General features: G+C 37.0%; 1 protein-coding gene across 5 annotated transcripts in view; it reads left to right on the top strand.

Moving 5' to 3' along the window:
- Nucleotides 1-16,563, top strand: part of DNAH9 (dynein axonemal heavy chain 9) — a 232,556-nt gene extending 215,993 nt beyond the window's left edge. For 4 of the 5 annotated variants that reach the window (XM_039359501.1, XM_039359502.1, XM_039359503.1 and 1 more), the window contains 6 exons: nucleotides 129-320; nucleotides 861-1,052; nucleotides 1,895-2,065; nucleotides 5,555-5,737; nucleotides 6,449-6,838; nucleotides 14,328-16,563. In XM_039359501.1, the coding sequence (XP_039215435.1) occupies nucleotides 129-320; nucleotides 861-1,052; nucleotides 1,895-2,065; nucleotides 5,555-5,737; nucleotides 6,449-6,838; nucleotides 14,328-14,555 (1,356 nt within the window). In that variant the 3' untranslated portion in view covers nucleotides 14,556-16,563. Of the gene's footprint in view, nucleotides 1-128; nucleotides 321-860; nucleotides 1,053-1,894; nucleotides 2,066-5,554; nucleotides 5,738-6,448; nucleotides 6,839-14,327 lie in introns of those variants that run through there. The other variant, XM_039359504.1, reaches the window with a different exon arrangement.
- The last annotated feature ends 213 nt before the right edge of the window (nucleotides 16,564-16,776 follow it).

The raw sequence follows: 16,776 nt of genomic DNA on the forward strand, positions 1-16,776 counted from the left end.
CTTATGAAATATATAATATAGTTAATGCATATAAATAACAAACTTCCTGCTAGTTTCTAGGGCTGCAGATTGAACACACCTGACCTAGAGGGTGTTTATTATGGAAACCAACTTCTCTTTTCCTGCAGGACACCCTGGAGATGTGTACCCGTGAGAATGAGTTCAAGAGCATCCTTTTTGCCCTGTGTTATTTCCATGCTGTGGTAGCAGAAAGGCGCAAATTTGGCCCCCAAGGCTGGAATCGTTCATACCCATTTAACTTTGGAGACCTCACAATTTCTGTCAATGTTCTATACAATTACTTGGAGACTACTTCTAAGGTAAACTAGAATCATATGCAGCAATTTCTAACAGATGATCACTAGAGGGTTTTTTTTTTTTTTTTTTTGAGGGATGCGGAGCATTCTCTATCAATGTGCTATCTTTCTCTTCTTCCTTTTGTGACTTCGGAAAAGAATATGCTTTTCATCTAATCATCCTATTTCTGTGAATGTTCATAACCGGCCTGATGTGCTCATGCTAGGATATTTCTTTGAAAATATTTGTTTGAGTATCTAGATAAATGTGTTTCTATTTAAGGAATGGGGAAAGAGTTGTTTTCAGCAACACTCCTACTCTTTTTCAGTTCTACACACACACTTGCATCTATGCACACATACAAAGTCTGTTCCACAGTCTGGGCCTTCTCTAAATGAAATATTTTTGGTGTTGCATGGAGTTGTATAACTGCTCTATTACATCCAATTTCCTACAAATCCCCCCCCCCTTCTGTTTTAAGATTTCCAAAGGCTCTTTTGAAAGAGTTGCCTGCTGCTAGTCTGTAAGGAACTGTCTCAGCTAATTTTCCCTTTGGCATTTAGGTTCCCTATGATGACCTTCGGTACCTCTTTGGAGAGATCATGTATGGGGGTCACATCACAGATGATTGGGATAGGCGTCTCTGTAAGTCCTACTTAGAAGAATTTATCAAGCCTGAAATGCTGGAGGGAGAATTCTTACTGGCGTCTGGATTTCCCCTCCCAGGAAACATGGACTACAATGGTTATCATCAGGTAGTCTTGCGTTTATTCAACCTGCCCTGATTTGTGTTGGAGTTCATAGCGATACAAGAAAACAGTTTAGGGATTCAGAGCTTTAGGCAGGATCGGCAGTTTTTTTTTCATCATAATGCTTTTTGACTGTAAAATGACAGTTGGTCATGTCCTTGTCCAGTTCTTGCAAGGATAGAAAAAACAACAACAATTGTGTTGTTGTTTCTCCAGCCTTAGGAGGCCTAGTGAAAATTTTTAATCTGTTAACTCAGAAATACTTTCAGGTTGCAATCCATTTATCAGGTTTCTCTAGATGTTTTGGGCAACAGCTCTTTGATATTGACCCTGCTAGCTGGAATTAATGGGAGTTGAGCCAAAATGTCTGGAAGATGCTAGCTTCTCTGTCATGTACTTGTGCTATACTATATGTAGACACGTGTAGGATTTTCCTAGTAGGAGTCTTTATCCTCACTGTTATTATTTTAGAATATAATCTGTATTTTTTAAAAAAATTAGACTTTTGACTCTTTAGTGTCACCTTGGCCACTCCTTCATCAAAACTGTGTTCTAATTAGGGCTGAGATTGATGCTGGCCAAAATATGCTGAAAAATGTATCTCAGTTGAAAATGCCTAATGATTAATTACAATTAATTTTAATTTAGCCGGGGCTGATCTGCTGACAAAGTCAGCATTGTTAGTTTAACTTTTTAGAGGTTCAGTAAAACTGCAGATGACTGAGGGCATTATATGCCACTCAGAGTCACTTGACTATGAGATGGGTAGCTATATAAATAGGATGAATGAATGAATGGTTATGTGATACTTATCACTTGCTGAGTGTATATATAATTTTCCTGCCTAGTATATAGATGATGCCCTACCTCCTGAATCTCCATATCTGTATGGCCTCCACCCCAATGCAGAAATTGGCTTCTTAACCCAAACATCAGAGAAGCTTTTCCGTACTGTTTTGGAGCTACAGCCTCGAGACACTAATCTTGGAGAAGGTGTAGGAACCACTCGGGAAGAGAAGGTGAGTGAGGAGGAGGACATACTTGTTTCCTTTCCATGTAGATGATTTTATTTTATCTGATTTCATTTCATCTCCAAGATATTCAGGCCATGAGATGCTCTCACAGGGAGTTCACTGTTAGCCAGAGAGTCATATTACTGAGAAGGTGTCATGGTTTCTAGGGAAGACCTCTATCATGCTGCCATCCCCTTAGCAGGCATAATATAGAACCAGGCTTCATGACCTCTGCTGATTTGTTATTCTAAATAACACTGGAAGTACAAATAGGCTCTTAAAGAAAACTAGTATAATTCGTTGCGTGTATGAATTGGATTTACTTACAGAGATGGAAGAAGCAGATCTTCCTTTCATGCCTGTTGCTACAGCATCCAGGAAAAGAATGGAAATTTGATTTGGGAAAGGACAAACCCTCAGTCCTTGATGAAGCCCCTCAGGGAGCTTTGCAAAGTAGCCTACGGGACTTCCTTAGGACATTCCGCAATGATGGAGAACTGCAGGTATAGGACACTGCTAGGAACTTTAGCTAGACAGGATAGGTAGATTGTCCTCAACTTGCAGCCATTCATTTAGTGACTGAAGTTACAAAGGCACTGGAAAAATTGGTTTATAACTGGTCCTTGCATTTACAACCATCAAAGCATCCTCATGGTCATGTGACCAAAATTCAGATGCTTCGCAACCAACATCTATTTCATTTATTTACAATGGTTGCAGTGTCCCAAGAAAACTAAGAGGTGATAACAACTGCACATACTGAACTCCAAATAAAAGCTATGTAGTCGGTTTAGTTAATCCAGTTAATTATAATTTGCTAATTGAAAAGCTCTTGGATTTTACTGCACAGTTCAGAGTTACCAACAGAGAGAATGTTGGGATAGTTGTAATCTGGATATCTTGTCGGATATTGTTTGATAGGGCATTTTTCTCACAGAATGTGGAGGATATGTACAAACTCATTTCTTTGGGAAATCTGATTATTGCTTTGCCCAGTCAAGCAAAATAAAACTATCAATAATTATTAGTTACTGCTGTTCTACATTACTTCTGTTATCAGCATTTCTTTTTCAATATTCATTCTTGTTAACACGAACATGAGGGTTTTGTTGCATCATATTTCTTTATGGGTTTCTCTTCAAATTTAGTTTTTGTTCTGCCTCGTCTTTTGCCCACTATTTTTGGGAATGTGGCTCCTGACATACCACTGAAAAGCTATTTTTAGTTGCTTTCCCCGGGAAAAAAATCACATACCCTTATTATAGGAACAAAAATTTGGATGGATTTACCCAGTTTCTGATTTGTGATTATTAGTTCTGACTGATGAGAAATGATGGACTGTGAAATGGAGGTAAAGTTTCTGTAGTTTTCTGGGAATACTTCAAAGTATATTAGGAAGAAGATTGAAGCTCCTTCTGTCTCATTTAGTGGATACTAATTACATTATCACCCAACTCATCCAAAATCTGACAGTTAAACTATATTTCTTGTAGATGTGTAGCGTGATGCAATGATTTACGTTAAAAGTGATTGATTGCATTTATATCCCATGGCGACATAACAATTCTTGGTGGCCTATACAACATCATTTAGATGAATGTATAAAACATTTACCCTGTGGTTAAAATAATTGATTAAATAATAGTCATAACACCCTTAAAACAAGTATACAATTTAGCTGTATTAAAATAGAATAACAGATGGTGTAGAGCATGAACTTAAGAGAATGCTCTCTGAAATAGTTCCATTTGTTACAGACAGATCTGGCATTAATCATCAGTATCTGGAGACTAAAGACATCACCAGTGCAGTTACCTGGCTTGCAGGTTGAGGAAACTGGCCAGGTTTGACACTCCTAACAAATCGGAAGTGTCTCTTTGCTGAAGTGGTCTTCAGATAGTCCCTGATTTATGATCATAATTGAGCCCAGAATTATAATTGTAAATCCTGGTGGTCATTAATGTGGGTGTAGGAGATATGGGTCACCACATGACTCTGCCCGTTTTTACAAGCCTGTAATAGTTATTAAGTGAGTGCCAAAGTTGTTAAGTCAACCTATTTTCTTCAGCCAGCATTTTTGCCAGAAACTGGAAGTAAATGCTGGAAACTGGCCAGAAACATTGAAAACTGAGGTCTTGTGAGTGCAGTGTGTTGCAAATGGCTATAAATACAAACCAGTTGCCAAGCACCCAAAATGTGACCATGTGACTGTGCAGGAGGGGGTGTGGCTGTTGGAACTCTGGAACTTGGTCACATGTAGCTCTGGGGAGGTCCATCGTAACTTTGAACGGTTGCTAAGCAGTGGTCATGAAGCGAGGATTATGTGTATATGATGCTTTCTGTCATATTGCCATCCATGTCACTATCAGTCTAAGACTGATTGAAGTATTATTGGAGTACCAGCTGAGCTTCACCTAGCAACCAATCCAATTTGTGTACAGATTTCACACCCTTCCTACTGTCAAGTATAGAAAATCAGGCAATTCAAACAAATGTATAGGTTTATTGCAAGCTAAAGCTCCCTATGAGAATTTGAACTAATAATGGTCAAAGCAAATTAGCGGTATGTAAGAATCAACAGAATTCAAGGTAGACTGGTCTTAGATCTCTTGTGGGCGCGAAGGGACTTGAGACTGATGATGCATTTGATTGCCCCCACTCCTCGGGCACAGCCTGGTTATCTCCTATACTTATGTTACCATTGGTACAAATCCTCAGGGCCTTGAGGGACTTTCTTATTGATACCTGAGAAGTTGGGGCTTCAATCTCCACTTGCCCCTCACCTCAGATGGAGATTATTAGTCCCCTACTTCTGCTCATAATTCTTTTGAATCACTGGCAGACAGATTGAATATTTCATCGGGTATATATCAAGACTTAATGCTGCTCAGATACTCAAACTCCACTGATCTAACCTCTTGTCTAGGTAGGTTGGTGCCAGGGATCTTCACCCTGCGCTTTCCTCACTCTTTTGGCAGTGGCCCTTCTAGTCCTAGTTCCAGATCCTGCCAACAATTGAGTCTTATAGTGTAGTTTGGGCAGCCCGAAGCAAAAGAAACATCCACAATAAAATAAAAACAGAGACCAATGCCGCTGAATTATTGCATTTGACAATTGCTGAATAAAATGACTTTTAAGGAGGTTCAATAAAGTCTGATCCAATGTTTCTTTTCCCCTCGCTTCCTTTTATAACTTCATCTATATTCAGATTAGAACTGCCCTAATCTGAAATTGAGGCATAGCACAGAGAATCAAGAAAAAAAAAAGAATTTCTGCATAATGTGTGGCCATTTTCAAAGCCATTTAAGTACGTGGAACCTCTATGAATGCTTGTAGATGTTAATAGTCTGTCAGATGGCTTGATTAAAAGAGCCAAGCTTGGTCTGACTCAGCTTTTCTTCAATAAGGGGAAATTAACTTCTCTAAGCCTAGTTCAAGTTGTTAAATAACTTGTGTAAGTAAGTTTCAGCAATATTCCCTCACTCTGGCATATAGGTGAAGGCGTTGCTTGATGATATCCTGGAGAAATTAGCGGACGAGTTTAATATTCCTGAGCTGATGGCCAAAGTTGAAGAGAGAACACCATACATAGTGGTTGCCTTCCAGGAATGTGAACGCATGAACTTTCTCACTTGTGAGATTAAGCGGTCGCTGAGAGAGTTGGACCTGGGACTGAAGGTACAGACCCCTCCCCCCATTTTTGTGCAATTTTGAAGACAATTTAGAGATGACAGGAAAACACTCAGTTTTTGAGGGGTAGCCTACCAATAGAAAGCAAATGTTATAAAAAAGTACATATAAACCCATGTAAATAAATAAATGTAAATAAAGAGAACCAATTCAGTGTAGTGGTTAAGCTACTGGCTTTGAAGCTAGTGGATTGCGAATTCTAGTCCTGTCTCAGGCATAAAGACAACTTGGTGACTGTGGGCCAGTCACTTTCTTTCAATCTAGCTCACCAGTTGTTGTTGTGGGGAAAATAGGAAGAGAGAGAATATTATGAATGCTCACTCCCTTGTGTTATTTATAAAAATAATAAAGGTGGGATAAATATATAATAAATATACAGAAAATAATTTGCATTTAAAAACCATTTTAAAAATCAAGCAGAACCAAAAAATATTGTCAATTAAATAAAATAATGATAAAAGCTTGTGATATAGCAGAAGTATCTAAATTATTCCGCAAATATCTCCCAGTTATTTTAGGAGTTTTTCAGTTGTTAAAACTAGTTGATTTTCTATTTCTCTACCTTTGTTTGAAACTGAAGAGTGAATTATTTTCAGAGCTATTGCAAATCCTACTAAATGTGCTACTTTCCCACGTTTAGTGCATTTTGGCTGAAAGCTGTCTTGTGTCTGTCATGCTACTTTTTCTCACGTGTTTTAGGGTGAATTAACCATGACCAATGATATGGAGACTTTACAGAATGCCATCTTCTTAGATATGGTGCCTGAATCATGGACCAGGAGAGCTTATCCTTCCATGTCTGGTTTAGGCAGTTGGTTCACCGACCTTCTCAATCGCATCAGAGAGCTTGAAACATGGATAGGAGACTTCATGCTACCATCTGTGGTGTGGCTGGCAGGATTTTTTAACCCACAGTCTTTCTTGACAGCCATAATGCAGTCCATGGCCCGAAAAAATGAGTGGCCTCTGGACAAAATGACGCTGCAATGTGATGTGACTAAGAGGAATCGTGAAGAGTTCACCAGTCCTCCACGGGAAGGTGCATATATTCATGGCTTGTTCATGGAGGGCGCACGCTGGGATATGCAGGTAAATGCAAAGATTTAAGAGCTGTGCTATTTGATATGTCACCTTATTGTGAAACAAAAGTCCCAGAATAATTAGACTGTGTATGGCCAAGACTGTAGCTCACCATTAACTTAGATTTGCTACTTCTCTGAGGAGAATTCAAACTCACCTCTGGGAAGTATACCATTTGTCTCTTACCTAGGGTAAGAGCTCTGCTATGTATATTAATAGCCCACTACTACAAGTACAAAATTGGTGTTTTCCTGGAATTCATCATTTAGAGATACTGTAGATGGATTAAGTTAAAAACCAAAATCAAGAACTGGTAAGGTTGCATTAAAAAAACAAAAAGTGTGTGGAACATTTCAAGTGAAATGTTTAAAGGCAGCTTTCAAGCTGATCATTGTTTCAAGTGGCAAATAAAACATGTAGCAGAAGGTGGTGGTGGTAATGTGGACGGGGAGGATAACCTTAACGCTTTACCAATTCGCTTTACCTAGCTTTTGCTTTTACACTTTTTAATGGGTTTTCATTTCTGTGCTGAAGCTTGCAGCACGTTCAGATAGGAAGAAATCTGTGCCAAATAGCTAAAGAAGAAGCAGAGGCCTCAAAAGAGTTCCTCTGTGCTTTTTATTTGTGAGACATTGATGGCAGCTTGGAAAGAACTGCGTCCAGTTTTTTTATTTTATTCCGAAGGCTCTTTGTAGTTCTTTGGCTAGATGGCTACCGAGCTTGGGCCCCAAAGAACTGTCCAGCCCCATCAGCCTATAGAGTTATAAGCTTAAGGAGCCTATAAAGCAGGCAGGGGACATCTCCAGAATGCAGGCCTAATCTGGATCTTCATTTGCCATTGTGGGTCCAACTTCTTTAGGAAGCTTAGTTTCTCCTCAGTTGTTCTCTCCACTCCATCTCTTCTGTGATCCTGAGCCTTTCCCTCTAGTTTTCCCAATTGACAGTTGGCATCAATGGAGATTATTTTAATGTCCCAGTGGTTCAGGAGGTATTTTTGAAAGCAGCAAAGGAGCCATTTTGGATTTTAAAAAGAAATTGCAGGGCTTAATTACTATCATCCAGGACATGGATGAAAAATAGGTTAAATTGAATGAATGGAACCAAAGCAAGTATGCTGAAAATAATTGTTCAACAAAATTGGACTTAATGCAAAATATTTTGGTATTGTTCTAATTATTGGGTTCTTAGTGAACTTTTATTTTTTTTATCCTCTTCCCACTACAGTCCTTGAACACCCATTTCAAAATCCCATGCTTTAAAGAGAAGCAGGCAAAATTTGTCTGCGTAATTTACTGATAACAGAATTTGCGTTTCCACAGGCATCACACCTGCATTATATTGCGCATTACACTTCTTCTACCTCCCACTCCACAACTCTTTATTTTTGGCAGGAAACACAGAAAAGCGTTGCCAAAGGAACAGCTGGTGCTGTTCGCTCTGAAGCTAAAAAGCTTCTTGGCTCTTATCCCATTTCTGAAGCATTCCAATCAATATCTTACTTTTATTCTTTAGCCTTGTCCATATCAGAGTATCAGGTCAGAGCCATCTCATTGCTCAGATTTTGACCTTGCATGAGCCCCAGCAAGAGGAACCAAGGCTTGGAGCTCCGAGGCTGGGGCCTCATGGGGCTTTCCAAAAGGTGTAAGCATAAACTGAAAAATGCTGGCCTGAGAAGGTAGAACAACGAAGGCTGGCATTTACTTTCCTGTAAAAAGGACAAGATACTTGAATGAATGACAGATTAATCGTGATGCTCTGGTCCAGCAATCAGAATAAGGTATTAAAGAACCTGGATGATAACTAGAAACTTAGAGGAATAGCAAAAGCTGAGAAGAACACCAGTCTTCTCTGGATCTCTTTCTTGGGAATCATTTTCTTGGGAATGATTTTTGTACACATGGCTACACTCCAAGCACTTTCTATCAGGCAGTTTCTGCTGAGCTGATAGCCCAGGCCCTTTCCCAGAGCTTTCCTCTTCAAAGTCCACCTGGAGGATGAAGGACTTATAACTACTGTATTTGATTGCTTTTCTTGGATATCTTTCCCTTAATCATTGCCCTTCAGATGTTGTGTCACTCTAGGGCAAGGGTTCCTAAACTTTTTGCCATCACACCTTTTTGTGCAATCTTAATGTTCACACCTGCCCCCAAAATCTAAACACCAAAATGAACATAGATGAACAATGAAAACAATAAAATGAAACTTTGGGAAAGGTGGATTTTGTAATAATATAAAGGTTCTCAATAGCTCCCCTAGATTCTGCGTTTCCCAAGGTATGGGTGATGCACTAAAAAGACCACTGAATAAACTAAAATTTAATTTAAAAAAATATCTAAGCAAAATTTGAGAGACTATACTAGCTATTTGTAATCATCTGTTTCTTGTCAACTTTAACAGCAGAAATATTACAAGCAACTAACATAACTAACTAATCCTTCTCTCTCTCTCTCTCTCTCTCTCTCTCTCACACACACACACACACACACACACACACACACACACACACACACAAACACAAATAGGTGGCTTCCCAAAGTTAGTTAAACTCCCATTTGTGTGTACAATGCAAGAATATATGAGTTATCCAAACTTGACAATAATTCTAGGCTTCAAAAGGGCAACTATTTTGTGCATCTGGGCATACTCAGGAATAGAATAGAAAAAAAGGATACAATAGCTTGATTTTGGGACATGAAAAGAAATCTCAAAAGATACTCTGGCTACTTCACTGAAGAAGAATTTTTCAGTAACAAAACTTTTCAAACAAAACTTGAAAATTCAGACATATCAGACATATCAGGATCAATTCTCTTCCCCCCCCCCAACATTTCCCCTTTGAGCTCATTGGCCCTGAGGTTGAGGCAAAATCAGTGGGGACTTCCACTGATCTTTGACAAGAACAAACAATAACTATTTTAAAGTCGTTTTCTATGGATATGTTTTGCTGTGAAACACAACATAAAAATAATTATGTTCTTAGTGCTTAAACATGTCTTTTTCCAACTAGGGATATATGTGATGAGAATATAAAAGCATGTTTGTGTTAAAGTAAACAAGCTGATTTTTCTTCCAGTAGCAATATATGTATTCTTGTATGGGTCCAATGGATGACAGTTTAAAAATGACTGTGCAATGTGTAGCCAATCTTTCTGGGATACATATCCACTAGAAATTAATCTTTGGAAAGGATGGGAGGGGAACTGTCAGCTTTGATTGTAGCCATCACTTTAAAAGGAAATATCTTCTCAAGTGGAATTGCTCCCCAAAGGCATAGTCTAGAATTGCTTTATACCAGGTTTAGGCCTGGCCAGCTACCGGAAAACTTTTTTTTTTAATTTGGTGTATTTAAATGAAAACAAAAGAAAACTTTATGGAAGCAAATTTGTACTATTAAAACAGGATTTAAGGAGAGATTTCCAAGGCACTCTAACGCACAAAAGTTTAGAGTCGTGTATACATTCTCAGGTGGGACTTTACCTATTTAGTTCAGCCAAGACTTCTACACCATCCTTTTCATTTTGGTCTGTAGTGCTAATTAATCATCAGGTTGCCCTTGTCCTTCTAGCTAATGGAAGGGTATATTCCGGAGAATAAGCATTGCCTTAATTAAGGCAAAAACAAGAATTGAATGTTAGTGAATTTCCTGTTTCTCCATTAATTATCCATGCAGGGATTCTTCCTCCATCTTCATTAGCTATCTTTAATCATTGGTTGGAAAGGTGGAGGTGCTTAGATACCAGAGGAAACAGTGATTTGTGGGATATCATTTTAATAGCTTTGCTCATCTCTCTTTTCCATGTTTCTACACAGCTAGTCCTCAACTTACAACATTTTGCTTAGTGACCGTTCAAAGTTACAATGGCACAGAAAAAAGTGACTTATGACCATTTTTCACACTTATGACCATTGTAGCATCCCCATGGTCATGTGATTTACATTCAGATGCTTGACAACTGATTCATATTTATGATGGTTGCAGTGTCCCGGGGTCATGCGATCACCTTTTGCAATCTTCTGACAAGCAGTCAGTGGGGAAACCGGATTCATTAACAAATCTGGCAAGAAAAGTCGTAAAATGGGACAAAATTCACTTAAAAACTTTCTCACTTAGCAACATCAATTTTGGGCTCAATCGTGATCGTACATTGAGGACTACCTATTTTGGCTAGGCAATACAATTACAATATAATACCAAAAACTGCACAGAATTACCCTGAGTTAAGATGTGCGGACAATACATTTGATACATACATAAATTACTTAATAATTGATGAACAGTATGTTGTCTAGGTTTACATTTGTAAAACAATCACTGATTTCTATAATCTATAATCCACATAATGGCTTTAGTTGATTTCCTCTTTTCTCAAAATATCCTCTTTTGCAAACATTGAGTTAATAAAATCCTTATTGTTTTGATAGATAACAATTAACTATATATTTTTCCCAATATTCCTAAAAATAATAATCACATCAATATAATATTTCTTTTCTATCCAATCAATCTGGTTGCCTGTTACAGTCCTTATTTTAATTTGTTTCTCCTACCAAATTCTAGGTATTCTTACTGGTTAAGATTTTCTCAAAAATTAATTACATTTAAAAATTTAACTCTATTTTTTTCCGTATGAACCATGTCACACTTTTACATTTCTTAAGGAATAGATAAAACAGTGGGGGGAAAAAGAAAGGAGAGCAAGAGTAAACAAACATAAAAAATAACATACTACTTAAAATATATATCCCTCCTAACCTAATATATATTTGTTTCCAAAATTTCTTATTCTTTTTAACCATAATTAAAAATACGTTTAATCTTTAAATATTCCATTTAATACAGGTAGTCAACTAGTCCTTTAACTCTTATTCAAAACATTTTTACCCATTATAATTTTCTTAAATTCAATCACATTTAAATATCTAAAAATTTCCTTTATCTAAGTCATTTCAACTTTTTTATATTACTCATATCAAGAAAGAGAAGAAAAAAGGGGAAAAAAGCATACAATATTTAGGGAAATCATCCCTCTTAGAATGATATATATATTCCAAATCTTTTCTTTTTCTTTAACCATATTCAAACAAATGTTCCTTTTTTAAGTATTCTCTCTGGTAAGTCCCATCATCTATTTTCTTGGTTTCCACTTTAGTCTTTTTTCTTTGCTCAGTATCTTTCTTAATCAATGTATTTTGCTGAATCAAAACGTTTTTCCGTATGTTCGTAAATGTTACTGTAGATATAAAAAGTAAATCAGGTGAAGTGTCTTTGTATGGGGCTTCTGCCTTTCCATGTTTGTTGAAAATCTTTTTCTTTTTCTTTCTCTCCACTTCTCTTATCATTTCCTTTCTCTCCGATGTTCCTGACATCTATACAGTCCATTTTATCCCATCTGTTTTCTTGTCCTCAGATTTATTTTGTAGTCTTAAGGGATAAATTGTTTTTTCCAATACTTGTGAATTTTTTCCCACTAGGATTAAATCATATTTCCTTGTTTTGTTAAGTTCCATCTTTAAGTCTCTATTTTCAATTCTATATCCATTTATCTGTTTTATCTGGTCCTTCTCTGTTGTTATTTTCTGGGAATTTGTTTGTTGTAGAGTTAATTTGGAATTAGATTGATTTATATTTTCAAAGTTATTTTGGGTTTCTTTGTGGTTTAAAGTCATTGTTGTTTGAATTAGTTGCAGTATACTACATATCTCTTCCTGTGACGTATTTATGTTTTCTTGATATGTTCTTTCTACATGTCTCTGATCCATGATAGCCAAGAATTTGAGTTTTTCTCTTCCTTTCTTTTCTCTGCAAATAGCTTTAGAGTCCCAATTAAATTGATATTTGTAATCAAAATAGTTCAAAAAGTTTTTTTTCTGACATGTATAATTCTGTCTTTGTCTACAGCTCAGATTATTGTCTTTTTTGTCACAGCTGTTCTTTGTTGTTAAAGCTTTGAAGGTCACAAACATAGATTAGCTTTTCCCAGGTTTTGCCAAGTCTTATATTAAAGTCATAGCTGTCATAGTCTTTATCCACCACTAGGTGTTTTTCAATTTCCAGAATGAACAATTATCTCTCAAATGAGAGTCTTAACCATTCAACAATTTTAGATTTATCCAGATTTAAGTTTTAAATTTCAGGTTTTATATTTATTTCACTTCCATATATTTTGATCCTCCATAAAAATATTAATTAGCCACTTCCGTTAGTATAAGGGTGGGGTAGAAATCCCCCTCCTTCCCTTTCGGAGGTATTTTGCTTCTTGGGGATCTTTTTCAGGAAATTAAATGTAGAATAGAAAAGAGAAGATTGAATTCCTCACCCAGTTTCAAGCACGTTGTTCACAGTTGTGCTGGTTAGTACTTTTGGACTTTGGTTGCTAGTAGCTTGGGCTGGTTGATGCAATACAGCCAGACTTTCTCCTGCCGGGTTAGAAGGCTTTCTCCAAACTGAATAGAATCGCCACCGCTGTTCTAGAATCACTGGAGCACCCTTCTTTCTTCGCCGCCTCTCCAGGGTGACTTAGACCCATTTAGACCCTTAGACCCTGGCAGGATGAAATTAGCTGCTGGGGTGTGGAGAATCCTCAAGCCCACAACCGGTTCTTGCCTCACAAAACTGGAAGTCCCTGATTCTTTCCACTTTCTAGTCAAGTCTCTGCACTTATCGGTGCTGCTCTTTGAGTCCAGATTGATGCCCGTTGTTTGGTTTATACTTGCCTACTCAGTGACCAATTTGTATTTCTAATTCTGCATGCAAAGGCAGAGTTTCCTTTCAAGCCGTGTATCACACTGTTTTAATGTATGATTAAAAACAACTGCAGAAAAGTCCAAATCTCATCAGAGCAGCAGCATGGAGAGAAGAGAAGCTTAATCTGTGTACATGTGCGTCATATTTTTTTCACCTAAATTGCCCTCTCTGAAGCTGCTATTAGCATTACCATGAAAAAGCAAACATAGGTATTTTTTTACCTTCCATCTAGTGTTGAGTGTCTTAGTCATATTTGGTTGGATTTCTGTTTCCAAGTATCAGATAGTATTTAATGAGACACTGCTGAAAACTTCAGTGACTTTATAATTGCTCTGCTTCATGGTTCACTCATTGTTCATGCTTATGTTTACAAGGATTAACCTCTTTGAAGCAGTTCAAACTTTGCTAATTCTGAAGGAACAGTTAAATATCTACAGAAGTGATTGCATAGTTGCTTCATAATTTCCAAAACTCTGCACAAATTAACATACTTCACATAGAAGCTTTTGGACACAGCAATAAGGGTAGGGTGTGCAAAATAGTTTACTTCAAATCACTTCTAAGTGTGTAACCGTGAAATGTCTTGCTTTGAGGCAAATATGATGTTTCTAGTGTGAAGCTGGCTGTTATGAATATTTTGGTAGTGTAATCAAAATGGTGTTTTCATGAAGTTCTGTACTTAGAATGATTTACCTCTTTAAGAAGAATAGGCAGAGTTAGCAATATCTCATTTTTTAAAATTGTTCTTTGCAGACTGGATTAATTGCTGATGCCAGACTGAAGGACTTGACTCCACCCATGCCTATTATTTTCATCAAAGCCATCCTTGTTGACAAGCAAGACACACGCAACGTATATCCATGTCCTGTATATAAAACACGCCAACGGGGTCCTACCTATATTTGGACATTCAACCTGAAGACTAAAGAGAAACCATCCAAATGGATTTTAGCAGGGGTTGCTCTCCTCCTGCAAATTTAGATTTCAATTCACTTCTCTTTTTCTAGCAGCCTTGTCAAAAAAAAAAAAAAAAGCCATATTTTCTTATTTGGTGTTTGCTTCACAGAATAAATAAACGCCCATTGTTGTTTCATGCTTATATACATCTTTCAAAAAATGAAAGACGAGTTGAATTATATTCAAGCACACCACAGGGTTTCAACTTTATTACATTTTTAAATAAAAGGTGCCTGCTTGGTTTATGTACCATGAATAAGTAATAACTATTATCCAATTTACAAAACAGGGGACATATTTAAATAATAGGTAAACAGGCATAGAAATTCATATAAGTCAGTCTTAGGTCTTCAGATATGTTGGGATTATAATTCTCAAAATTCCCAATTAGCTGTGCTAATTGATATTTCTGGAAGTTATAATCTTGATGTATTTGCAGTGTACTGCCAGCATGAGAAAAGCTGACTTCAGCTGAAACCTTTTCAAATGGTGACATAAATATTGTGCAAACTTCAACAGGAAGACCATTCCATCAACAGAGATCCAAATCATAAAAAGCGTCTCTTCCCTGTTTCCTTTCAGCCACAGTTCATTTGGCAAGGGGGCCTAGAATGGAAGGAATGGGCATGTGTTTGAGATGGATAGTCTTTTGGGTGTACTGGTCCTAAACCATGAGAAGCTTGAAAGATCAACACCACTGTGTTGAATTGCATATAAAAACATACAGCAAGCAGTTCAAGCCCCATTTTTGAATAATTGTATTTGCTAATTAAGCTTCAAGTCATCAAATGCAGAGAAGAATACCACTTTTTAGTACTCCTACTACTGTTACATGATTCAAAGAGAAAGTGCCGTTGTGCTGGATTTTTTTCTCCAGAGCCAAATTTTGGCATTGGCTTCAAAAAGAGACTTTCATACACTTTGAGACATAAATGGGTATGTTTGAGATGTTTCTTTACTGATGATTCATGTCTTAGCAATGCAGAGAAAAAGTGACAAGGTTATTAAACAAGGTGAAATTTGTACTGTAGAAAGTAAAGGTAAGAGTTTGGAATGGAACTAATTTGTATAAGAAAAATATTTCTACTCTGTTGTCAATGATGGCCTTCTCCTGCCCTCTACTTTACAGTGATACTGTATTTCTGACTGCTCAAATTATATGTTTCTAATTGCATATGCTAAGCTCATACCTGCTTGTCCAAACCAGCTTTTTGAGTTAGTGGGAAAACCATAGAAGAGAGTTCATATTAAAAGCTTAAAACAATAAGGATTCTTGTAATTCTCCTTGAGTGATCCCATAATTTTCAAACACTAGATACTTATTATAATACTTTTTATTGTTTTTGAAGTTTCTATGGTGATCCTTTTTACATTTTTACTATAGTTAACCATGGTATTCCCCCATTAGGTGAAAATATGAGATAAGAATGTCATCAGGAAGCCTAATTATTGTTAATAAAATGCCCACAATGGTGACAGAAGAACCACAGCATACACCCCCCCCCCCAAATGAATGAAAACAGCTTTCTCTGGAGATAACTTGTCCTCAAGACAATATCCAACTATAGCTGATTCAGATGGGGGCTGGTAAACTATTATCAAAATCCATGGCAAGTGGCCAGATCCATTTTGTCTGCAAGGAATGTATCTGATTACTGACAAAGAAATACCAGTGTGCACTTAGCATGTGAGATTATTGGCAATACAAATGCTTTGTTAAAATCTGAATTGCTTTGCATCCTAAACACAATGCACCAAGAATCTTAAATCTCTAGCACAAACACAGTCTTATTATTTTGAGAAGCTTCTCAAGCATTTGTTGGGGGGAAAAAAGTCTCAGGAAAAATCTTAACACTTTAACATCCATGCTTGAGAAACTGAGTTGTAGCTCCCCCTGTTTTTCTATTTTTTTTTTTTTTAAAAAAAATATTGTTAAAGGATACATAAGGGAATATGGCAGGATACAGATATAAGTATTACATCAAATAGATATGTAATGCACTCTGTGCAATTCACTGCTTTGATGAAAAAATGAATACCATTAATAAAGGAACTCAATAATAACCTTTGCTGGTATCATGACACTACTAGTTTCATTTTTAAAAGTTCCCCACTGTGTTCACTTTATTTCTACAAAGAAATAGCATACTGTTTTTATCCCTTTGTGTAGATTTCCACTTACCATTCTTCACAGTGAGATATCAAGCACTATATAACATAACTTTCTGGGAATTAAAGTGAGATT

The sequence above is a fragment of the Crotalus tigris genome, unplaced genomic scaffold (genome assembly GCF_016545835.1).
Source record: "Crotalus tigris isolate CLP2741 ecotype Arizona unplaced genomic scaffold, ASM1654583v1 scf7180000019078.1875890, whole genome shotgun sequence".
NCBI classification, from domain to species: domain Eukaryota; kingdom Metazoa; phylum Chordata; class Lepidosauria; order Squamata; family Viperidae; genus Crotalus; species Crotalus tigris.